Genomic DNA, 25400 nt, shown 5'->3' with positions numbered 1-25400 from the left:
ACGGGCCCGGGAGGAGGGACCTTCTCCCAGAGGCGGGAGCAGAAAGTGAGCTCACACCGGGGGAGGAGTGAGTGACGTCTTTCTGGTAAAGTCAGAAAGGGAGGGGAAGGGCAGAAAGAGAGAAAAAGGAAGCTCTCCGATTAGTATTTTGTGTATATTTCTTCAAAGTTACACAAACTTTCTCAAACGGAAGGTGGGATCGGTTTCCCAGAGGACGCTGCTGCGCTGAGGAGGGAGATCCGACGGTGGAGAGAAGGCGCCAGTTTGACAGCAGACGTGCACGGCTGATGACAGCATAAAATATTAACACTTCTCAAGGCCCTGGGCCTCGAGTGACCAAAGAAAGGTAAGCAAAGTCGGCCTTCTCCTTTCAAAAAACAACAAGCAGAGGTGGAGGTGGAACGCTTGCATGATTGCATACGCTCGCCGTGTCTTTGCTTGTTGGTGGAAAAGTTCTCAGAGCGGCACAGTGTGTCTTGTGTGTGAGCTAAACTGTTTTGTAAGAGACGCTGGCAGGACGAACAGGAACAGAGCAGCCGAGTCGCTCATAGTTCAGGCTGACGGGCATCTCCTCTGGGACCGGTCACTGTTTGTTCAAAACAAAACTAAAAACTTTGTAGGGAATGTTAATCCAGTTCTGTGTGCTTTGGTCCTCCAGATCCTGGACAGAAGAAATAAGAAAAGAAATGTCTTCTGACTTGGACTCCAGTCTCACCAGCATTGACTGGCTGCCCAAACTGGGAGTCAGCAGCCTGCGCTCGGGGAAAGAGAGAGGAGGGGAGAGGGAGAGAAGGAGAGACAGAGGGAGGGAGAGGGGCGACTTTGTGCCGTCAGTGCCGAGCCCCTCGCCATCAAACTGTAAAGGGAAACCCCCCCACAGCTACGCCACCCTCATAGCCATGGCGATAGCAGCTGCACCAGAGAGGAAGCTGAGCTTGAACGACATCTACACCTGGATAAGCAACACTTTCCCTTATTACAGCCGAGCCGGCCGAGGATGGAAGGCAAGCTCTGCCTCTGTACACGTGATACTAAAGTGTAACATTATCATAACTGTATTGGCTATAACTTGAATCCTCTTGATCTCAACAGAACTCCATCAGACACAATCTGTCCCTGAACAAATGCTTCAGGAAAGTTCCTCGGCCACAGAATGACCCCGGCAAGGTGGGCTCTTCGATGCTGTCGCTTAGCATGCTTATGTTGGAATGTTCATCTTATTGGATAAAGAAATGGGTTTGAAAAAAAAACAAACTAATCCTGTGTTTCCAGGGCTCCTATTGGACGATGGATGGGCCTCCAGAGTCCATGAGTCCCGCACGGGCTCCAAAGCGCCCCTATCCTGAGGAGGAAGAGGAAGAGGAGCTTCAGCATGTATGGTTGATCTTAATTATTCCATCCATACATTACTCATGTTTTATTCATACATTTATATAATTTTTTTTTTTTTTTTTTTTCATTTTTGGGCTGTAATAATGTCTAAACCTTTCTTTGCCAAGCCCATTATCACAGGGGTGTCAAACACATTTTTATTTGGGTCGTATCAAGACCATGAATGTTCTCAAAGGGCCGGTTGTGCCATGATGTGTTAACAACGCACTTATTATCAAACATAGCATATTAAGAAATAACATTTGATGACTACTGCTTAAAATTAGACCGTATTAAACATATTTTCATGTTGATGTCATTTGGCACAAAAGAAATTGAAACTACTTTTGATTTGATTGAAAAAAAAATTATTAAGCACAAAACTGTTTTTGAAGGCTTCTATATGTGGTTCTTAATGTGACTCCGGATTCTAAGTGGGCCACATTAAAAGATCCCACGGGCCAGATTCGGCCCCCGGGCCTTGAGTTTGACACCTGCGTCCGTAAGACCTTACAGAAACCCACAATGATTTGGAATGTCTTTTTTTAACCAATACCATTAAATTGAAAGACCTTTTTAATTGCTCGTGTTTTGCAGACCAATTTCATAGATGTGTTAAAAGTGGAACAAAATCCTTTATTTTTCTGCTCAGGTTTCAAAAGGCTTCGTGAAGGTCTTTCATTGTTTTTCTTTTCTGAGTCTAGTTTAGTCCTCTAGTGTTTCTGTGGCTACGATGCCATTCAGCTGCCTTCTGGTTCAAGATGTGGTCACATATAAAGGAATAAATGCAGTAGTTGTTTTATTTTTGCTTAATTATATGAGTAAAAAAGCCAAAGACTAAAGAACGTTTATGATTACCATCTCAGAAAACTGACTCAAGACTTTTGCACACACAAGATAAAGCTTATATGGTTATATGCTTATATGGACAGACTTTGCAGACCAAGGAGTCGCACTCACTTCCTATTCAAGTCTTCCTTCTTCCCAGGCTGAAAAGTTGAGTGACGATCTAATCATTTAAAGGGAGACTACTTCATCTATTCACCAAGATAAGAACAAAAAAATAAATAAATTTTACTGGTTTAAACTCTCAACTACCAGGTGCTCAGTGGTGAGCAGTTGTGAGTCTGAACCCTGAACTCAAACCCCTTCATCACGTCACGGTCTGAAAAGAGACCGTCGTCTCTAATCCTGCAGTCACTGCTCTTAACCAGAGGAAGGCGAACTGCTCCCATTGGGTCAGAGGTCAGCCTCTGCCTCAAAGTATCAGAGGGCCTGGGTCACTGTACCTGGTAGCGGGAATTGCATTAACAGGTTGATTGTTCGTCCGCTGTAATGCGGACGCTGCTACAGTCTGTTGTGGTGAAATAGAGCTGAGTTAATTAGTGAACCTCTCAGTTTACCGGTCCGTCTTTGTTCCGACCTTCGCCTGTGGTCAATAGATATGGATCATGACTAGAAGGTCCTGGAAACAAGTGGCTGAAATAGATAGCAGGGCTCAGTCTTTGTGTAGCTTCCTTCTTGGACTGGGATAATTGTACAATTTTACTTGACACTGATGATGAGCTAAAAAAATTTACTCATGTAAGAGTAGCGCTACTTCAACACGGTTTTACTCAAGTAAGAGTAAAACGTAGAAATCACTCCAGTTAGAGTAAAAAAAGTATTTGGTGCAAAGGTCACTCAAATACTTAAAAATTGCGTCATCAGACAGATCACAATACAAAGTCATGCAGAATATTGATATTTTAGAGGACATACTGAAGGTAATTTTTATGAAGAACAAATTACGGAATAAAATCAGGCAAAAGAAACATTTTCTTTTGATTTAAAACTTATGAGACTTTAGTAAAAAAACTGCAGGTGTGTGTCTGTGTCTGGTGACACTCACTGCTTCTCAGAGATGCACTTTAAGAGCTTTTCCTTCACTTTTCCTAGTGTGAAATAATATTCCTGTGCTTTTTTAATGTGAGATCGTCGGCCTGTGAACAGGTTTTGGAGGTTAGTCACAGTTTTCTGCTGTGCGTTCAGAGCGTGGGTGTAGGACCGGAGCGCAGACTCGACTCTGTTGTTGTTTTTGTTTCGCTCTGTGCTTGCCGTAATGCTGCATTCCTGTGGGATTTCCTCTTCTTGTCAATGCTTTAAAGGCTTATTCTGTGCTTTTGTACAGATTCCTCCACCTGCAAAGGCGGCAGCGGTGAGAGGGCCCTCTCCCCACCTGGACCTGCAGTTCAACGCGTCCCCAGTCAGACCCACCCAGCGCCCTCCGTCTCCTCCCCCACACGAGGTAGACTCACTCACTCCCTCCCAGCTAATATTACAGCCACGTTTGACGGGTTTTACTTAGAAGTCTAATCTTCGTCTTCGCAGGAACCGTCGCCCTACATGTCAGCCCATGCCTCCGCTCTGCCTGGCTCCCATTTATCTGTTTCCCAATCAGCTGAGCTCCCGCCAGCAGCCCCCATGTCATCCATCAATTCCTTCCCTCCTCCCCTCCCGCCCGGCTCCACCTTTTCTGTCCCTGCAGCGTCTGCAGCTGCTCCCTCTTACTCTAACTCAGCCCTGTCCTTTCCCGCCAACTCGGGTCCTCTACCCGTTCCCACTTTTTCCTGCACTTCCAGCTCTACGCCCATTTGCAGCGTGTCCGTTCCCAGCTCCTCCTGCCCCGCCGCAGCCCCACCTCCGGCAGCGGCTTCGGGGCACCACACCGCCGACCCTCCTCTGCGCTTCTCCTTCGAGGATCTGAACATACCGGACCTGTACGCCTCCTTCAAGTCCCTTTTCAAGACGATGCGTGAGAGGGGAGGCTCCATCTGTGAGTATGCAGGCCCGTTCAAGACGCACAACCGCCACACACACGAGCGACTCGGAGGAATCACTTGTTTTCTTTTCCCTTGAAGCGGACATCGCTCCCCTGCTTGTTCCCAGTAACGACACTACTCCTCTTCACACCCCAACGCTGCCGCCGTTCTCCCCTCACCCCGTGCCTGCGCTGACTGCACCGCCAGTTGCAGGTCAGCAACCGGTTGCAGGTCCACCGGCCGCAGCAGCCGCGGCGGCCGTGCAGGCTCCACACCCCGCAGAGTCAGAGCGCGTTTCGCAACTCAGTGAGTCTCACGTTAACATCTCGACCCAGAGATTATCTACCGGCAATAAAACCTGCAACGTGACTAAAACAAAAAGTATTTACATTTTTTTTAAACGTTTACCCCCCCTTCTTGCCTCCCTTCTCCCCTGCAGCGGTGCCAGCAGATTGGTTCAGCAACACAGATTCGCTGAAGGAGAGCTTCCGCATCGCCAGCAATCTGGACTGGGCAAACATAGACCTGTCCAGTCACCCAGGTCTGTGCTGCTCGCCACAATCGGATGTAAAGGGCCAGTTCACAACATTTTTGTCCCCTCTTGTCATGGAAGAGGTTTTGAGTTACATAATGAGGTTCTAGGACATCTGCCTCCAAATGTTCTCTTGTCAATGCCCACTTCCTGTTTCCCTGACACCAATCAAGATGTAATTAAAAGGATATTTTTTTTGTAATTCATTTCATAAACTGAACGCATAGAGCATCACATACAGCAGTAAGTTTAAAGAGTTTATTTATGTTAATTTGGTGATTATGGCCAGAGGTGAGGAGAGTACTTACACATTTTACTCAAGTAAGAGCAATGATGCTATAATGCAGGTTATAGTAAAACTATTCCTTGAAGTACTCTCTCCCCCCCCAATGGTGATTCAAGTATACATAACTGAATACAGGATATGAGATTTTATAGATTATTCCTTTCTGTTATGAACAGTCGATTCATTTCAGAAATTGAATCAAAGGCTTCGTTGTACTTATTGAGGTAAAAGTCACCGGATCTTCTGTATTTTAACAAAGGCGTCTTTATTTTCTGCGTCCCAGACCTGCTGGAGAGCATGAAGCAGGCTGAGCTGTGCGACTGGGCCCTCGACCCCGGCCTCTTCACCTCCCTCTGCGACTCTCTGAACCGCTTCTTTTCTCAGAAAGGCATGATCAGCCCTGGAAACAACTCCCCAGTCACCCACGGTGCACCTCACTTCCTGCAGCCCTCGCCGCTGACGTCCAACCCTCCTCCGACCCTCACCAGCCTCACTCACCCCTCTCCCCTGCCCTACCCCAGCACTCTGCCTCCCACCAATGGCACACAGCTACCCCGGAGACCCCCACCCATGCAGGGGCCCGCTCTACAGAGACCACATCTGGCGAACGCAGCTGGTGAGCAGCAGGCATTTTAAACTGATTTTAGGGAAACTTCAAGGAAATCTTGACCTTTTATCACCTTTTTTTTTTTTTTTTTACACACATAATGTAAAACATTTGCTTTTTTTTCCCTCTCTTCCTATTTCAACCATTCAGACTTCACACATTTCCTAACTTTTATTCAGAAAATTTTCCAATATAAAGAACCTTCTCAGTCGATGTGGTCTTTGAAACCAAAGTACTTCCATATATTTTCAGATGGAGAAGTTATTCAAGCTATCAATCAATTACGCCAAACATATTTTACCTTTTGGTCTAAAATTACAATTTGTTTTAAGAAAATTGTTGACAAAAATATATCCGAACCGTGTTGCTATGCTGTTGCTAAGGACTCAAGAGTTACAAACCTTTCCCAACAAACCATTCTCACTCCCACATTACTCTTCGTAAGCAGTTCATAGATCCAAACACAGGCAGATTTTTTCCTTCGGTCAATGTATAATTTAAGTTGTATTCACTGTAAAATTCCAACAGAATGAAGAGAATCTACACTTTCACTCCAACTCAATACTATAAAGAGCAAAAGGTTAGAAGGTGTTGCACTTTTTTGGAAAAATATTTTGGATTATGAACATCGTTCATTTTAAGGACACTTTATGTTTATATGTCTCCATGAGCTTTAGCATTTTACCCCTCAAGGAAATACACAAAGTGTAGCCATTTAGTGTATGACTGATCAAGTATGTTTTAAATACGCACAGCGTGAACACATGAACCTTTAATTATTTACCAATTTTTTCAAATTTCAATGTTGCAAAGAAAGGGGAGATGTTTATAACTCTGCTTTCTTCCATATTGTTTTCTTCCACTCAACTTTCTCCTAATATCCTTGGATAAATCCATCTTACCTTTTTGTGGCGTTGCTGAATCTGGCAGTCTTCTCCATAACTGTATTAAATATACATATTTTTTAATCTGCCCAGTTTCTGAGAAACAGTGTTTGAGGTTTTCATCAACTGACTCATTATTTGAAAAGAAATAAATGCATCAAAATGTGTGAAATGACATCGAATTGCCCAAATGAATTAACTTTTTGAAGGTTTCTGGAAGTGTTAATGCATCCATCCCTTTTGCTATTTTGGCCTTGTGAAACCTGAAAGGCAGTTTGTCACTGCGACAATTGAAAATGGGAAGTTAATTAGAAATCTTTTTTTTTTTAATCTCTCACTTCCTTTGAGGTCTAAACTTTCAGTTCATGTTTCCCTTTTGCGTCTCGGCAGGGATCCATCCTCAGCCTGTGGCGCCACGACAGCGTCCTATTCTGAAGAACCTGCACAGCAACAGTGAGGAGTTCCAGGATGACTTTGACTGGGACTCTCTCATCCTTTGAGCCTCGTTTCCTTATGATGGATAAAAAAAAACAAAAAAAACAAACAAATATTTCAGCAAAAAACTTCACTTCCTGATTCCCCTGACAGCAAGTCTGGGATCAGGTTCATCACTAATGACTGAATCTCAAGAGTTTTATGTTTGTCTTCATTTAAAGTCATAGGCTGCAATATTGTATTGTTTAGCTTTTGTGGGAAAGTGGCTTCATATGTTTGATTTTTTTTCCTCCCAAAAAATACAGAAGTCATGAAAAACAGTCACACACACTCCCTGTTTTTGTTTTATTTCATAAATTTCTGTATTTTTTTCTCTCCATTTTTCTTTTCAAATGTGAATGTTCACAGTTGACACCACACAAAAGTCAAACTTACCCAATAAAAGATACTTCTCTTGATATAAAATAATAAATTCATCCAGCTAAATTAAAAGAGCAGTATGGAGCATGTCTTCATGTCCCTGTGTTGTCTCCGTTCACTCAACAAAATAATTGTCTCTTTGAAGAAGCATCGGCTGAAACTCCCTTTACAAAGAAAAAAAAGGGGATGAAACACGAGGACAGTGTTGCTTTGGGCCGCCTGAACTCCAGGCATCCCAGCTGAAATAGGTGATTCAAAATAAAAGATTGGCAGAGAAATCACATGACCCATAAAATACCTCATTTAAAATCCAACCTTACATATCATCACAGGTGATCCTTTTCAGAAATGCTTTTTTTTTTTTTTTTTTTTCCATTCAGTCTCGCTGAAATGAGATCAGACACGAGGAGAAATGGGACAAAGTACTGAAACAAACACAAAACTGGCATCTGATAAATAAGCATTTGTGTTCTCATTCGCCCTCGGCCGCAAACACACACTCGGTTTTGTTTTTCCTGCCATCAGACCACATGTCAGAACTTTTTTTTTTTTTCTACAACAGTAGGGAAAGAAAAAAATATATATAAGCATCTGATTTAAATGGCATCATCGCATGATCTTCCTTGTTTATTTGTTCCCAGGTATTGGAAAAAAAAAATAAATTACACTTAACATTAAATTAAATTAAAAGTGAACTGGTTGAAACAGTTTGACCACATTGTGACCGAAATGTTAATGCAGGTTTTTTTTTTTTTATCTCAGTCTGGGGCTCCGTTTAAAAATCATCCTTCATGCACTCGTTTCATTTCAGTGATTCAGTGTTTGTCTTCGCTCTAGACGGAGGGACAGAGGGAGGAAGAGGCAGCAGGTACGACAGTTTCTCTGCTCAGTTCGTTAGTGGCTGTGTGACCTCTTCCTCCGGCTCCCTCTCGTGTGCAGTAGTACTATGAGTAGAGAGTGACACTACTGGGAAAAAAGAAAAAAGAAAAAAAAACTCCCTGCTCTCACTGACTCACCGTTCATCACAACCCAACAAAAGACTGGACAGAAACAGAAAGTACAGAACAGAAACAGATTGGAAATAAATACTTCTATTTGACATAAATTTTGAAATGAAAGGGACAAAAAAAAATGGAAGAATAATCTGAAATGAAATTATGCCTTTAAAGGAAAATAAACAAAATTTTTGTTCTTTTTAATGTAGACGTTTTTCTTTGTGGATAAATCTGGTGTTGGGAGGGTTTTGGGGGGTGTCGATGAATGAATGAATGAATGAATGAAGGGGGAAGCAGGTACGACAGCTGAGGCAGAAAGGTGAGCAAAGTAGTGGTGACACGTCCTCAAAGAAGAAACGGATTGGTGCTTGCTCCCGCCGTTCCTCCGCCACCCATGGAGCCTCCTGCTCCCATCATTCCTCCTGCTCCTGTGGGCCCACCCAAAATCTGCTGAGGAGGCGGCATAGCTCCGGGCCCCAAGAGGGCAGAGCCCGGGGGTCCCATCGGGGAAAGCCCGCTGAACGGCATCCCCATAGGGCTGGCTTGCATCATGCCCAGGCCCATCCCGGGGGGCCCCATTCCTACGCTCATCGGCCCCAGACCCATTCCTGGTTGGACCATGCCCAGCATGGGATTGGGAGGCACAGGACTGGTACGCAGGCCGCTCAGGCCGAGGGACGAAGGCTGGGGGGAGATTGAGGTCATGGATGGGGCCACGCCGAACGGGTTGGAAGAGACGGGTGTTGGTGAAACGCCTCTGCTGGAGATGGTGCTGCCTGGAGTCACGGCCATGCCGGGGACAGGAGACGAGCCTGCAGTGCAGAGATAACAGGTTTATTATTAACAAAGTCTGCAATATTCAACCAGAAAATTCTTTAAATAGGGGTGCAGCGATTGCAGATTTCTGGCTGATCACCGATTACCAATCATTAAGATGCTCGACCTGCTGATTTTGATTTACAGGTTTACATTACAGACCATTTTTATATTTAGTAATGTTGCTAAATATAAAAAGACAGTCACTGAGTTGGTAACAGTGAGGTGACTGTTGTTACAAACAGTCAAACGTCTCACTGGAGAGCCAAAGAGGACAGTGGTTGATTTTTAGACCTTTGCAGAGGCAGATGGAAAAGATGGGCTTCACATGTAAGTATTGGCCAATCGTTGATCCCCATACAATTACAAAAATCAAGGCCGATTTATCAGCTGGACATATTCCTAAATTTAATAAGTGGTGGATTAACACATCTAAATATTGTAGCATCTTAACAGAAAAAAGTGACTTGCATTTCTGTACAAGGATTCAAAGTCTTCCTGAAGACGCTGGTTGTTAACAGGAAGAAGTTTAGTGGAAGGAAAAGGTTTGCCAGGAGCAAGGATAACTGCAATCTTGAGAGGATTGTCAAGAAAAATCTTTTCAAAAGTACACTTTAAAGCCTTAATTTTAGATACGATAATTTCAGACTTTTTAAGGATCTGCGAACAACCTGAATATACAAGCTCGACTTTCTGAAACGAGAGATAAAGAGCATATTGATCTGAGACGCGCCTGTGGTGCAGCTGGTTTCTCACCTGTGTTCTGAAGGAAGGGGTTGTTCGACGAAGAGGCCGAGATGGAAGGAGGTGGCGGCTGTTTGGGTTTGGGTTTTGACGACACCAGGGAATCGAGGTCAACGAGCGCCGCATTGGGGCCGAGAAACGACTCCGGAGTCTTTCGGACGGGGAGCGAAGAGCCGAGTGACGACAGGTCAAAGGGCACCGGCGAGCCCGTGCTGTCGCAGCCCGTTGTTGAAGAGCCTCTTCGCTCTGGATCCCCTGAGAGTGAAAAGGGAGGCGTGTGTGCGTGTGTGTGTAAACGAGACGCACAAAAACAAAGCAAGCTGAATGTAATGAATCACACTCACACACACTACAAGAGGGTGAAATGTGGGTGGGGTTACTGAGATTCTGCACCTGAGTGTGTGTGTGTGAGTCCGTGTAGGTTCAGGTGTGAATGTACCTGTGCCATTAGTGTGTTTGGCGGAGCCACTCCAGATGTCGGAGGTGATAGGGTCAGAGGCGGGGACAGGCCCATCCTTTGCCCAGGGGTCCACCGGTCCCCCTGAGGAGGACGTGCTGGGTGGCACTGGGGAGCCCCAGGGGTCAGCACTGGGTGGGGTCACGGCTACAGGGGAGGAGGGGAGATGCAGGGGAGGGAGGGGTTAACACAACACCATACAGGTAACGACCCACAGCATGGAGGGAGGTGGAAGCTGAGCCGGGTTCAAACAGAAGCACTTCTCTCTCCTTAACCTCTCCACCCCACAAACGTCCTGACTGAGGTCAGAAGAGGTCAGCTGCATTTGTTGCTGTGACTCAATTCGAGCTCAGTGGAGGTGAAGGAGAGACAGCAGGAAGCAACCTCAAACATTTAAAAATAAAAAATAGAAGCCAAAAAACGGGCAACAGAAGAGACAGTGCTCCATTTGAGACGCAGCCAGTCCCTGAGTAGAAACAAGAGGATAAAAGTCCCTGGTTTAGACACAGAGGGAGAACGGACTCAACATGCCTGCTTTTTTTTCAGACAAAACCAAAGCACACAGAGGGGAGTTTCGACCAAAGCTGCCCTGATATGACCCATATTTTTATTACTTTATGTCCACTCTTATGCTGTTGATTCTCGTCCATATTTACCCAGAAAGCCTGATGAATCCAGTCAGGCGTCTCTGGAAAACAAACCTGGATGACGTTTAACTTTCCACATTTAACTTCAAAGTGCTCAGTCACTTGCTCTGGTTGGCATTAATTAGCCCTCCAACAATATTGTAAAGAAACTTGGTGTCATCTTTCACCAGGACACGCAGCTTAAATCATGCATTCATCAAGTTTCTTGGAGTTAATTCTTTGACCTCCATATATCAGTTCTTTATCATCATCAGAAATATTAAATATTAAGCCTTCAGTTTATTCAAATTGCTGCAACAAAAGCTCTGTCGAGAACTCAAAATTGGTCCAATTTTAACATCTTTCATTTGGCTCAGTTATGAAGACGGCAGGAAGCAACCTCAAACATTAAGGCCCTAAATTACAGCTAATCTTAATAATTATCATTCCAACAGTAAATTTGTTTCTGACAGCTATTGAGACAGACATTTATCAACGGAGCAATATTTTAAAAAATGTTTTATCCGTTTTCATCTAAAATAAGATCTTTACACCCTCAATGTACTGCCATTAGAACAAATGAATTGCAGATTTTTTTTTGCATGTTTCTACTGGTATTTTGTAAAAACCCTGGTCCATTTCAGTCAGCACAAATCTGCCAGAGATGTGAATTACCTTGGGCTTAACTATAAACAAACAAACAAAGCTTCATTTTGTTACTTTTTCCTGATATTTTTGTCAGAGTCTTTTCCTCTCTGCAGGTCAAAACTGAAGAAAGTCAGCAGGGGGAGCTTCAGACTGCAGCGCTTTTCAAGCATCCATACTAGAGGGTCGTCTGAACGTTTCATGAGTATTTGCAGCATATTTGTAGACGAAACACTTGTGCTGACAGAGCACCGAACCTGCAGGGATGAACTGTGTATGTTTGTACTCTCACCCAGAGGACAGAAAAGGGCTGCATAAAATGAACACACTCACAGAGGCAGCGTGCATCAGTGTTTTCATGCTTCAAGTTGTAATCAATATGTGGTTGTTTTGCGTATTTAAATGCGACTGTTCTGAGCTAAATGTTTCTTTGCTCTTTGGAGAGGTCTCGTTTTAAACCTGGTGCACAGATAATCACTTCAGCTGAGCTTAAAGCGATTTCCGTAGTTCCTCATAGTTCAACCTTTTGTGAAGCAGCCTTTTATTGTTCTGATTTCATGTTTTCTCCCGTTAGTCTTAAAAGTTTGTACTGTAGCTGGAGCTGCCACTGAGAGTCGTTTCCTCAGCAGATTGGAGCTGCCTAAATGTTTCTTTTGCAGAAAAAAAACTCAAGGTTCTCTGCTACAATTTGACATTAAGAGAACAGAATGACCTGCAGTTGAGATGCCTGAGACAGAAAGGCAGAAGCAAAATGCTGAGAACACTCAACCAATTAGAAATGTGTAGAGAACCCTCCACCACAAACCCCACCCTGAGGCTTCAGAGCAGTCTTAATGTGCTACACCTCTAGCAGGGCTGTTTTTTACCCCAGAACTCTGTTTAACTTCCTGGGCACGTAAAGGAAGGACCCCAGTAAAGACTCTGGTTCCTGGAAAAGGTTCCTGCGGTCGAAACGCCCCTTAGGTGGATGAGAAGATCAATTATGAAAGGATTATGACATGACTGGATGTAAATACACACATTTTGAACAGAGAATATGAGGTTTGAAACAAGCAAAGGTTTTGGCGTTCACATCCTCTTCGAGTCAGAAACAGACTTCTGTTTTAAAGCTCTGACCTTTATCCACTGAGCTGATGTGACAACAACCAAGAGCTGTGGCAGCGTACCTGAGTTTCCCCAGGGGTCGACGTTGTTAACCTTGTGGGATGTCTCCCCCCAGGGGTCTGGAGGAGGGGCTACAGTGGGCGCGGTTCCTCCACCCCAGGGGTCAGTGCTTGTAGGGGACGTGGGCGAAGCTACTCCCCATGGATCTGCGGGGGCTGGACCCCATGGACCGGAGGCGGAGGGGCCGGACAGTGTGAGGGGAGGGGAGGGGCCGGCAGAGCTCACAGTGGCGTTAGCAGGAGCCCCCCAGGGGTCCACTGCACTCAGCTCCATGAGCGCACTCTGAACAGGGAACAGAAAATGGAATAATGTTACTACAGCGATAGGATGTGAAACTTACACCGCTTTCAGATCGTCCTTTTGCTCTGTTCTTTACGCTTCATGATCAACTCTAAGGACCCAACATGGAATGTGGGCTTGAAGCCACTCCACCCACATTATACCCACATACTTCATCCGAAAAGCCATGGGACTCTTGGTTGCTTCTCTGATTAAAGCCTATCAACTTGGGATAATGGCCATATTTTTGTGGGTTTGCAAAGCATGCTCTCTGATTTCATAAAATAAACTGAATAGAGCTCCGTGACATGTTCAAATCCTGTGACATAGTTCTATAAAATAAGCTTGATCTAAATGTCTTCACAACTTTTTAACCTCGATTTATCTGCTGTATTTCTTGGCCTTCATGGTGTCGTTTATTCACTAAAGTGCTCTCTTTCTGAGGCTTTAATTAAACACAGCTGGTCTCCATTTACTAATTCAGTGATTTGGGGATGTTAATTAGGGATCAGCACTCATCAGATTTTTATTACTAAAACATTTTGAAAATCACAAACCTGTCAGTCACAAAAATCACAAATAAATATATTAAAGTTTTTGTTTGAACTGGTAAAAAAAAAAGTGAAAACGCTGAAACAGCAAAAACACAAAATCTTAGCTAGTACTTTTGGTCTAGTTCAAGTATACTACCTTTCAGGTAACTTTCCAGCAAGATATAGAAGCTTGTTTTAAGTAGAAAGTATTATTGACTCTAAACAAGCTCGTATATCTTGTTTGTTAGTTTTGCCTTATTTTCATGAGAAACTAAACCAGAAATACTTTGTAAGATTTAGAATTTTTGTAATGTAAAGGTTTGAATTTGTTTGGAGGACATTTAATATATCAATGGTTATTATGTCCACCAAAAACAAAGGTTTCTAATTGAGAGATGCAAAACTGTATGGCTATACAGGTCAGTATACTGACACGCACATCTTCTGGTTTTGGTTTCTCTCTCTTGCTCTCCTCAATGGCCATCTGCAGTCTCAGGTCGTCGCCTCTCCGCAGCCGCTCCTCCTGCCAATCGCACACACACACATGCACACACACAGACTGATGTTAGTAACTTAATAAAACAACATGAAATCAGACACTTGATCCATTTACAACTCAACAGAAGAAATCTGAATTTGTGAAAAATAATCCTAAAAAATAATAATAATAATAAAAATAATCCTAAAGACCATGAATGATCAGAGTTTATGCGCTTCAATCAGCCAAACCAGAACTGTGTTTTCCAGAATATCCTAGCTGCAGGATAGTTATGCATGTGTTGTACTTGCTTACGTTGCTCCTGCTTGGCAATCTTACCAGGAACAGGCTGAATAAAGTCGAGACTCTTTAAAATTTACTCTATGATATAGCTAACAGAAGAGAAATGTACCCAACTATTAACATCCAACAGCCTGCATATGAGCATAAGACATTCTTACAAAATGCTATCTCTCATGCTACAGTATTACATGAAAGACTGGTTATAACACAGCGGAACAACTAAACCCTGAATAAATGGACCGTATCAAACACTTTCCACTTAAAACAACTTTAAGTAAAAACAACAATGAAATCATGTCCAAAATCTCCTTAAAGCTCTTATAGCATTAGTAATAAGCTACATACATGATTTAACCATTGATCAGACAAATTGTTTTGCACACAAACAGCAACAAAGGTGTCAACTTCACAAAAAGTGCAGCAGGACAGAAGAAGCTTATTTGAAACCAACGCAACAGTTAGATGCATGCTGGAAGGAAGAGGGATCAATACTTACAATCCACGCTTAGGTTATTATTATGGAAAAATATTTGTCTCTGCCATGCATATATAACACTTTAATCATGGTTGATCAACTGCTTGAAAGCTCATGTTTAATATACAGTGCAGTGAAAATGCATTTCCCCTTCACAGATCTATTCTGGTTTTGCTTGTTTGTTGTATTTAAAAGCATCAGATCAAACCGGTTTTAAAGCAGTTATTTCATTTAAATGAAAAAATAAAACAAAACTATCCAAACCAACTCGGCTCTGTTTGAGACAAAAACACTTAGTCACATTTTGCGGTTGAATGTCACTAGTCACATCCAGGCCTGATTATTACCTGACCTGTAGAAAGGTCAAGAAACCACTCAAACAGGACCTGAAAACACATGTGGAGCAAAAGAAACAAATCACTGACACCTTTCAGTCTGGAAAGGATTAGCAAGCTGTTTTAAGGCTTCGAGACTCTTGTGAACCACCGTTAGCCTTCCAAAGAGTCACCGGCCAATAAAAATTATTCTAAGAACGTATCAACGACTTTACACAAAATAACTCAAGAACTCTAGGCTTTGTTTGCTTCAGCTAAGGTCAGTGTTTATGACAATAAGATGTCACTTCAAGCAAAGTTCCAGGGCCAAAACCAATGCTGATCACAACAAGCATAATCCACTTTAGATGATACAGCACCAATCGTGTTAACAACTCTCCTGGCAGCTGAAAATGTATAAGACTAATTGTCAGTTCTAGCAGTCATCGATACAGCTTTTTATTGGTTTTAGAGGAACTTTTTCACATAGTACTAAGCTGATTCGGAAAGCTTTTTTCTTTCATTTCTAAGATCAGTTCAAAACTGCATTTTTTTTACTCTGGTTATGTCTGACATAAAATAGGTTTGAAGCATTTAAGAGTGGCAAAAAAGCAAAAACAGAAGTTATAAAAGGGGTAAACACTTTTTGAAAGCACTGCATCTCATTAAAATGATTGGAATCAGGTCTTTACATGTACTCTATGAATGCACGCGCTGTAAAAACAGAAAGCAACAGCAAACTGAGTTATCTCAATAGAATTTTGATAGTCTGATGAAAATGTGTGTAGGCAGCAAAATGCCACAAATCACATGAGCATTAATTCATTTTCTTGATTAATCAATATTTAGCATTGAGTGGAGAAATTCCATCTGACAGAAAGACAAATAGTTGATGACTGGCTCCCCAGTCAGCTCAGCACACTCCTTGCCCCTGACCTTTTGGTGAATCTCTTTGCTGAGTGTGATTGCATAGCGAAGCTCTGCATCCTCCAGAGGGTCCGCGCTAGTCTGGGGGAGGTCAGCAGTTAAATTGTGAGAGCAAAGCTAGGTGTACAGCAGCAGGGAACACGATCCTTAATATTCCTTTGTGTGTGCTGCTGCTCCTGTGTTGCAACTGGAAACAGGTTAGGTAGAGCGCAGCGTAAAGAACCCCGTCTGGTCGGGTTGAACCACGCTAAGTTACCTGCTCTGCCTCCTCTTTACTCATGGCCAGCGCCAACTGAAGCTGCAGGTCTTCCTCTCCAGAGCTTTGTGGCCATGCTTGGTCAGGATCTCCAGAATGAGAGCCCATGGACAAGCTGCCCCCAAGGCTGGGCGCTGAGGGGGCCGATGAGGCTGCAGGAGAGACAAATACGCAACGATGAAACGATTCCCTCATTCAGGAGTGGCTTATTTGTATCTAATTCAGCTGTCTCACCACTGGTGGTCTGTGCCATTTTCTCTTTGGTTTTAAGGGCGTGGATCCTTTCTTCTCTTAGTTTCTCTTCATCTTTTAACAACGTCACCAGCTGCTTAGCTTTCTCTCTCACATTCAGGCCCTGGACAAATTAAAGGCACAGATGAAAGGTGTTTGTTACCTTGACATTGATTAGATGGATGCAAAAAGTGCCAACATCTTGACTGTATATGGAAAAGTAGACAGACTTTGTGGCCGTATCACGATAAAATGGCAAAACGCTCAGACTTCAGTTGTATTGGATTGGGATTTTGGTTTTTCAGACAGAAAATAACCTTCAACACTTTTTAAACATACATTTAACCAACCAATCATCTGTGTCACAAATGCCTCTTTTTATTGGTCTGTTGTAATATTCTAATCTTAAACGGCATGTTTTCAATAGCTGTAAGCAGAAAATCAGCATGATTAACAGAAGTAAAGGCTTGCAAATGTCAGTGTCTGTAATTAATCTGTATGTGTTTTACTGCAGTAAAGTGAGTTACTGAAACAAATGAACATTTCAGAAAAATTCTCATGTATGTAAAACATACAATTTTATGTAAAACAAGATTTTTTTTGCCTAATACAATAGTTGCACTCTAAATCATTAACTTTTCTAAATTACTCATTACCAGCAACCAACTGGCTATGTGAGGTTGTGAGAGAGGTCAGAAACAATATAGCACAAACTGCCCTTCAATGAACCAAGAAGCAAGTCAAAGTTTGCCTGCAGTCAACAAAAGGAGATCAAACATGTCAACTTTTCTTTTCAGCTTTGCGAGGATGGTCATGTTTGGTTACCTGGTCTTTGCCGTCCCTGTCTATGTACTGAAAATCCTTCAGGGTCTGGACTGCATAAATGTTTTCCCGACACTGTTGAGCTACGCGCTCTGAGCCTGTCTTGATCAGATACTCCATAAGAGTCATAGCCTGATAAAGGGAAAAAAGCATAAAGACAAAAAGGTAACGGAACAAAAGATGCTTCATATCCAAAAAAAAAAAAAAAAAAAAAAAAAAAAAAACACATTTACAAACACCAGTGATAAAGTTAAAAAGGGAGTGAAAGGTCAAAATGTATATACAAAACTGAACTTACAATCTTAACTGCTATCACTTTGTCTTATAGAATAGCAAAACCTGTGATTACTGTAACTGTTGTCTTGCACATGCTGTGGCATTTCCTCTACTCCTAAAACAAATGACTATCAACCAATAAGGCAGGTACATTTGAATGCTGCTCGCATGCGTTCTTATTAGACGTCAGAACCAGATCAAATGACGACCAACAGGTCAAATCTTTGGGAAAGTAAGCAATCAGATGCTGGCCTCTAGTTTTTAACTGGTGAATCTCCAAATGAGACTTAAGATGATTACTATCTTTAACATGACGTTGCATACCTTGTATACATGTCTCCAGTTCTTTCCATGGTCATTTAGTCGTTTCCACACCATGCTCATGATTTCTGAGAAGGCCACAACATTGTAGGTCAGATCTGCTATCTCTGACATAAGAGAGCTGCTGGGGCCCCATGGGTCATTGGATGTTGCCTCTCTAACCTGGATAACAGCACAGGAGGGGATAAACTTAAATTGCCCTCTACTCAAGGTCTGTGTGACTGCATACATGTCTAATGCACACAAAATAACGAATGCAGGATAGCCTCAACTGAAGGGAAAAAACAAAAAGAAAAACCAGATAAAGCGAAAAAATGTAACCTTGATTTCAGCCTCTGAATAGTTGTGGACGATGTTCTTTACTTGTCGCCGTAGCGAAGAGGTCGACATGGCAACTGTCTAGCCACAGACTTCAGTATCAATCTGCACATAAAGATATGCAAGATTTAAAAGATTAAAGATGATAAGGCAACATATTTTTAAATAATATCCAACAGCAAAAAGGAAGAAGAGAGAAAATGATCGTCGAAATATGTAAGAGACAGAAAGATTGGCAGATCTTAAAATGGACATAATCCAAGACAGCATTTGTATGAAAATTTGTCTTCAACAGAACAAAAGACCACATACATCTGTTTCTCAAGAAGTGAAGTGAAGAAAGGGTCTCCCTCTTTGTAAACTTCTGTTTCTCAACCTTGGCCACCACTCATTCATGGAGCGTTTTGTCTCAGTTTATCTTTTTCTTCCCGTGACGACATTGGGTCTGAAAACCACAGATGATGGACGACGGAAACTGCAGGAAAATAAAAATGAAAACTGAAGTGAAGTGAGTAAAAGATATGCAGCACAAACAGGGAAGATCTTATGTCATAACTAACTTTAAATAACCATTATAGAATACAAAGCACATATTCATCTTGAGAACATCACATGATTTGTTCCTGACCCACACATGGTCAACAGAGAAAGAAAGATTTCTTCGTTTAGTTCAAATATTCTGCTCCAGAGGAGATAAATTTTCCCTAATTGTCAGCAATAAAAAAACAGTCAATTCACAATTCTTAAAAAGAAGTGGAAACTAAAATGAAGAAAAATCTAACATTTGTTGGAGCATTGCCTTGCAGAATGAACTGAAGTTTTAACCATTTCAAGAAATACAAAACATTAACCAATTGTTATTTCTAGTTTTACCAGTTCAACATTTTACCATCAAAGTCAACGTAAAAGAATCAACACATTTCACTGAAATCTTTAAAACAGAGTCCAAATATGCTTCTTGTAGATTATTATTATGAATTTGTCCACACTTTTGTTTACCACCCACGCCTATCGATGCAATAGGACTTTTAGGACCTTTAATAGAACCCAGGTTATTGATAGCTAAAATAGATATACACACAAGGTATGAAGAATACAGTAATAAGCTACTAAAAATGAAATGCTAAAACACATAATCAATAACACAAATACCTACATTTAGATCTACTGTTTGCACTATTTGCAAACTAAGTTTAAAAGGCAGTTTAAAATCAATTTGACAGATAAAACACAAAGATTTTCTTAAAAGTAAATGCAGATTAAGATGTAAGCAATAAGTACCTAGAGGTGTACTGGTACATGAAAGTAAAAGTACAAAACATTGTGTGCTTCAGTCAGTTTGATAATTATCTGAACTTTGAACTCTGCAACCAACCTATTTGTTTAACTCCAGGTAATAATACCCCTTATCACTACATTCCCTGCAAATGACCAGAAACCCATGAGCTTTTAGCAAGAGAGCACATTTAGCTAGATAAATGAATTATATGCGTTTGTTGTCCTAAAATAAGCCTAATATGTTGATAATAGAATGATGTTAAAGTGTGCAGAATTGTTTTAAAGGAATTACATTTTTAAAACATGTCAGTCACTACACTACACAGAAAAACCGAGTGGTAAAATTATTTTCTGGTCCACTTTATTTGCCTACCACACTGCTGTGCAAAATTTCTCAAACCCCTTGAACGTCACATTACAAGTACAAGCTTTGATGGATTATATTGGGAAGTGAAGTGAAAACGATGATATACGGTTTGCGCAAACAAAAATCTTTAAAGTGCAGCGTACATTCATTCTGTCCATTCTTCTTTGCAAAAGAGTTCAAGCCAATTCGGACTGGAAACGGATCATCTGTGAACGCACGTTTCAAGCCCTGGTTTAGATTCTGAACTGGATTTAAATCTGGATTTTGACTGTGTCACCTGAACAGCCTTCTATCGTAGCTCGAGCTGAATGTTTAGTGTTGCTGTCTTGCAGGAAGGTGAACCCTGCCCTAGTCTCAATCCTTTCCAGCTTCTAACATGTGTTTTTCCAGGACTGCCCTGTTTAGCTCCACCCACCTCCCCTTGAACTAACCAGGATCTTATTCCTGCAGAAGACGGTGCTTCCCAGAGTATGACAGTCCCACCAACATGTCGTCTTAGTTTTTTTAATTTTTTTTGCCACACACAATGTTTTGCACGTAAACCAAAAAGGTCAAGTTACCATGGGCTTCTTATCTGATTTTTCTGAATATTTATCTCCTTGTCCAGTCTGTCGTACTTTTTGTAGGTGGACATGTCCTGGTAAGTTTGCAGCTGTGTCACAGTCTTTCCTCTTTTAGAAAATGGAACCAAAACTTGCTCTTTGCCATGTTCAAAGGTTGGTGTATTGTTTTATAACCTAACCCAGTTTAAATAGTCTCTACATCTTAATCCCCGACTTATCTGGAGGGACCTTTGTCTTCATGATGCCATTCAATCACTAATGTTCTCAAACAAAAGTCTCCACAGAACAGCTTTATTTATATTCAGAGTAAAATACATCAAGCTTCATTAACAACAATGAACTTTTCAAGGCAAACAGTTATTCTGGATTTCATTTCGGGGTATAACAATAAATGGGACCCTTGAGATCTAACCTTTGGACTCCACTGCTCTAGACTGGATGCTAAATTGATGCCAGACTCTAAGTTGGACACAAACATCAGGCCTTATCTTAATGACACCAAATGAATGACATCTGCACCATAATTGGTCGATCCCACACCGACTCCTGAACATCGCACGTACGATATTGCTAACAGAGCAGGCCAAGCAGTTGTTGCTGACCGGATGCATCCTTTCACTGCCACAATCTGCAGTTTCTCACGAATCAGAAAGCTTATGGCAAAAAAGTAGCAAAAAAGTGCAAGAAACCAAAGACTTTCTAAAAACTCCCTTACAGTGGTCATTTCCCTGACAACATATTCAGATTTTTACTAATGTTTTTCAAAGTGCTGTGAAAATATATATACTGTGCTCAGCTGCTCTCTTAACTCCCTTCAAACTAGTAATTTAATGAACATCTTCCTATAATTATGCAGCTAAGCATTGCCAGGTAACCAAGGCACAAGGGTGTTCTTTATATTCCTTCATGTTCTAGGAAAACCTTGTTATTCTGCTGCACTTTGACACAAATACACATGCAGAGTAGTCTCTACAAAATGTTCACTGAAATAGATAGAGGATGTATAGACTAAACTGCTTTCTCAAACAAGACCTGATATTCTTTAGAGTTGGTTTATAAGTTACTGAGACGCTTTGCTTTTGAGGTCAGGAAAGATCAAATCTGATACAAAAAAACCCGCTTTACTTGGTTCAAACAAGGTTTTGGCAAGTTAAAACAACGTCGTACAGAACAAGAAATTAATATTTAAAGTTGCACACAAAACTACTGTTGCAAAAATCAGTGAAGCTCTATAACAAAGTTCATCTATCCAGAATAATCTACGATAAGAGACATAACATGTCCTTTGTGTCCCAGTCAGACGTCAGCACTGTCCCTGACACCTTGAGTAACTATCAGGTTACATTGACTACAGTCAAATACTGCTGCTCCCTACTAGAGCAATACACAGATCTTCATCTCACAGCTACTGAGTCTTTATTCTGATATTACATGGCAGGGAAAAGTTCTGTATTTCATAGGAAACAACAGACTTTGCCCCCGTACTTTGCATTTACGATCAACAGGCACAGCAAACCTTTTACTCACTTATCTTATTCACTGGTGGCAATATTTTAACTCTCTTTAGCTCATACCTTTACCTTCAGGTAGACTGTGGCTCTTGAATCTAGTGACGTTACAGAGAAGCAACTTCCTGGTAACCTGATGTTGATTTTTTACAGCATTAAATATCACAAATATTGACAGAAAACTTTAGCTGTTAATTTCATGCCAAGTTGTTATGTAAATGAGGCTCCTGTACATTTCCAAACTCAATGTAGACTAAACTCAGGATTACTCAGCCACCTGTACTTAATTTATCCATCATTGTTATTTTTTATTTATTGCCATAGAGTTACTATTTCAGTCAACATAGCCCACAACTTATTAAAGAAATGCACGTATGCTTCCAAAAAAACCTGTAAAACAGAGAAGCAACAAAGAGGAAATTCACCGCCGGTGCTACATTTAGTATATCATCACAACTCCTCTGCCTTCTCTTTATACTCTCTTATAAATGGAGAAGGTGACAATTAAAACAACTTGATGTGTGCTTGGTTATGGTTTAAAACCATAACTTTGTTGCAACCATCATACCTTCAATATCAAGAAACTAAAAATGCTTTTGTGACATCATGTTGAGTCTGTTGGCTGTTTTATAATGTCCAGTCAGAGTGAAAATCACTGCTTGTTGCAGCTATTGATTTTTGAAAAGTAAATTTTTTTAACCATTTGAAAAACTGCAAGATAAAAAGCATAGACAACTAGCATCTTTTTTTTTATTATTTCCTGAACATAATTAGCCTAAAGCCCATTAGGCCTGTCTGTGAGCAGCTGTGTGTTGCTGTCTAGACTGTAAAAGGAGAAAACAACACAGACTACCCTCTACTATACAGCTATAGCAGACACTGTCAAGTGTTATAAGGTTCACCAAGATGGCAACGGAAAGGTGACTATTGCTAACCGCACATGTGCAGACGTGACCTGGTGGGCAGGTCTGACAGTCAGTCGTCTTTTACAGCCTAACAAAACTGGACAGAGGTTCATTTTCAGACTTCTGCAAAGGTAAATAAGATTGGTGGATAATATAATACTGTTGCACCCCTAACGATTAGTCATGTCTGAAAATATGATTAAATGCTGAGGCTATGCAGTTAAGCGTTAAAAAATACACTTCCTAATGTAAGTGGTGTCCTGAAGACGCATATTTTAAAATGGGTATGTTTTTTAAAAGCAGTATTTGTGTGACCTGCAGTCACAACCAGTTACCTAGAAAAGATTGCAAAGAAGTTGTCACAATAAGTATTGTGATAACAATACATGTTGCACATCCCTAATGACTACATGATATAAGGAAAGAATGTGGTTACTTAATTTTGCCACAGTAATATTGTGATAATTAAAGTGTTAATGCCTGTTGGCTTTGGGTTCACTGCAAACACAGATTGTGAGTAGCTTATGCAGACAACTGGTAAAAAAAGATAACATGAATTCCATCTTCACATAATTTGATATTTGAATTGAATAAAAAAATAGTTTCATGGCAATATGCTATCTTAATGAGAAAACACCTCAATGCTTCTCTGAAATATTATCAAATATATTCTTTCCATGCAGAACATAAAATCAAGGCAATTAACAATTGTCAGAGATGCACCAATATGGCTTTCACTGGCCGATAACGATTAATAGTTGTCTTTAAAACCTTCCAACAACTGGTCAGAACTAGGGCTGCAAAAATGAATCGTATATTATTATAGCTGACTATTATTTTGTCAATTTTGATAATGGTTTTTTCCTCAATTATTTTTCCCAACACTCCAGTATCCCCCACAACACTCTATGAAGCTTCAACATCAAGATCTAAAAATATCTAGACCAGGCGTGTGAACATAAAATACAATTCAAACTCATCAAAGTGGCTGAATAGGTTGCTGGCAAGCCCAGTTTGAACATACGGCACATATAATCTTGTAGCCCACCAAATATTGCAACTAGTATAGTCCTCTGTGGTTGGGACACATCATATAATGAAATTGAAATGTGACTGACATTTAATACATTGTGCTGGTCTAGTCAAAACAATCTATCTTGTGTGTACAAACTTATCCTTGCGGGTACCCAGGACAAACAACCATGGCAGCACACACTGATGCCCAATGTCAATTTAGAGAGACCAAGGAACCTCACAGTTATGTTTTGGACGAAGCTGGACTACATGGAGAGGAGAAAGACTTCTCAGGACTTGAACACAGGACAGGACAGACAGGACTTGCTTCAAGGTAACAACGCTACCAACCAATCTTGTAAAAATTGTTGGTGCCCATCATTCTCTAACACGGTCCAAGCTGTCCTTTGTGATATCAATATCAACCAAGCTGAAACTGCAACTGCAATTACAATAAAAGCTACATGCTGTGCTGCCCTACTTCTTAACCTGTGACCACCACACCTTGCCACATTACAGGAATGCATCATTTGAAAAGTTCAAGTTTGGCACTACAAAACCATGCCTATAAACAGATTTTGTTTTAAAGCTTAATTCATATAATTCATCGAGAGCAACGTGCTAAGGCTAAACGTGCACCATTTTATTGCTTTCAGTGCATTATATCAGGTAATAAAGTACCCCGCCCAGTAAACGTACCCAGAGATAAACCAAACAACGGTTGGTTGCCCAGTCACACACACATCTACACTTGCTCCCTGTCACAGCAACCAAGCTGAGAGGCTAACGAGAGGTTAGTAATGGGTAATGCAACAATAATCAAGTTCATGGGCATAAACTCGCATTAAACGAGCATTACTGCACCTCTGAGTCTCTATGCTGAACAAAGAAAGAGTGAAATAAACCAGCCCACTAACGGTCCCCGAAGCAAGCAACTCTTCCCACAAAGCTAATCGAAACTGTTGACTAGCAGTTTCCCTCCATAGTCTGGCTTTTTAAGGGAAATGAAATGTACAAGCCGGGACCAAAAATGCCCTAATAAGTAGGCAACGGAACATAGAGCAAAAATAGCTATCCCACTCATGACAGTGAATTACCCCTCTCTATAAACAAGGGTTAAGGTTACCTGTCAGTTTGACTGATAAAGAAATCACTTGCTGCTAGCTATCTGGCTAGCATCTAATGCTAGTTCGCAACTTGCAGCATAATTGCTCCCTCTGGACGGGATTTAGATGGCAAAGACACGTCCTGCTTCAGGACAGTGTTGACTACCCTCACCCAAAGCACAAAATCACACGGAATGTTGACAACAAACGACAATATATATATAAATGAAGTGTGAACTGACCCTGTTGAAGCCTGAATGTACGAGGAGATGGCCGAATTTCCGCTTCCGTTCTCGCCTACAGGAAAGACCGCACCCCCTGTCGCTGTGTTTTCCTGCTATGG

At 41.4% G+C, this 25400-nt stretch overlaps 2 protein-coding genes across 7 annotated transcripts; one reads left to right on the top strand and one right to left on the bottom strand.

Moving 5' to 3' along the window:
• The first annotated feature begins 58 nt into the window (after nt 1-58).
• foxj2 (forkhead box J2) lies at nt 59-7431 on the top strand. Its single transcript, XM_008431516.3, has 10 exons — nt 59-346; nt 659-1004; nt 1093-1167; nt 1273-1374; nt 3542-3658; nt 3742-4186; nt 4272-4478; nt 4612-4713; nt 5274-5606; nt 6872-7431. The coding sequence occupies exons 2-10, from the start codon at nt 687-689 to the stop codon at nt 6979-6981; spliced, it is 1809 nt and encodes a 602-aa protein (XP_008429738.1). The 5' UTR covers nt 59-346; nt 659-686; the 3' UTR covers nt 6982-7431.
• Nucleotides 7248-25400, bottom strand: epn1a (epsin 1a). Of its 6 annotated transcripts, none has more exons than XM_008431511.3 (13): nt 25300-25400; nt 18629-18791; nt 18320-18421; nt 18002-18160; nt 17405-17533; nt 16583-16703; nt 16349-16500; nt 16102-16173; nt 14029-14118; nt 12786-13065; nt 10331-10495; nt 9904-10146; nt 7248-9143 (listed from the first exon to the last, which is right to left on the bottom strand). In XM_008431511.3, exons 3-13 carry the CDS (start codon nt 18386-18388, stop codon nt 8677-8679), a joined length of 1947 nt encoding a protein of 648 aa, XP_008429733.1. In that variant the 5' UTR covers nt 18389-18421; nt 18629-18791; nt 25300-25400; the 3' UTR covers nt 7248-8676. The 6 variants fall into 6 exon arrangements, with proteins under 6 accessions (XP_008429733.1, XP_008429735.1, XP_008429734.1 ...); XM_008431513.3 differs by having other exon boundaries at nt 14035-14118; XM_008431512.3 differs by lacking the exon at nt 25300-25400 and adding an exon at nt 25078-25218.

This window comes from Poecilia reticulata, chromosome 16, assembly GCF_904066995.2.
Source record: "Poecilia reticulata chromosome 16, P_reticulata-male-v2, whole genome shotgun sequence".
NCBI classification, from domain to species: Eukaryota; Metazoa; Chordata; class Actinopteri; order Cyprinodontiformes; family Poeciliidae; genus Poecilia; species Poecilia reticulata.
This window is presented reverse-complemented; position numbering and strand designations above follow the sequence as displayed.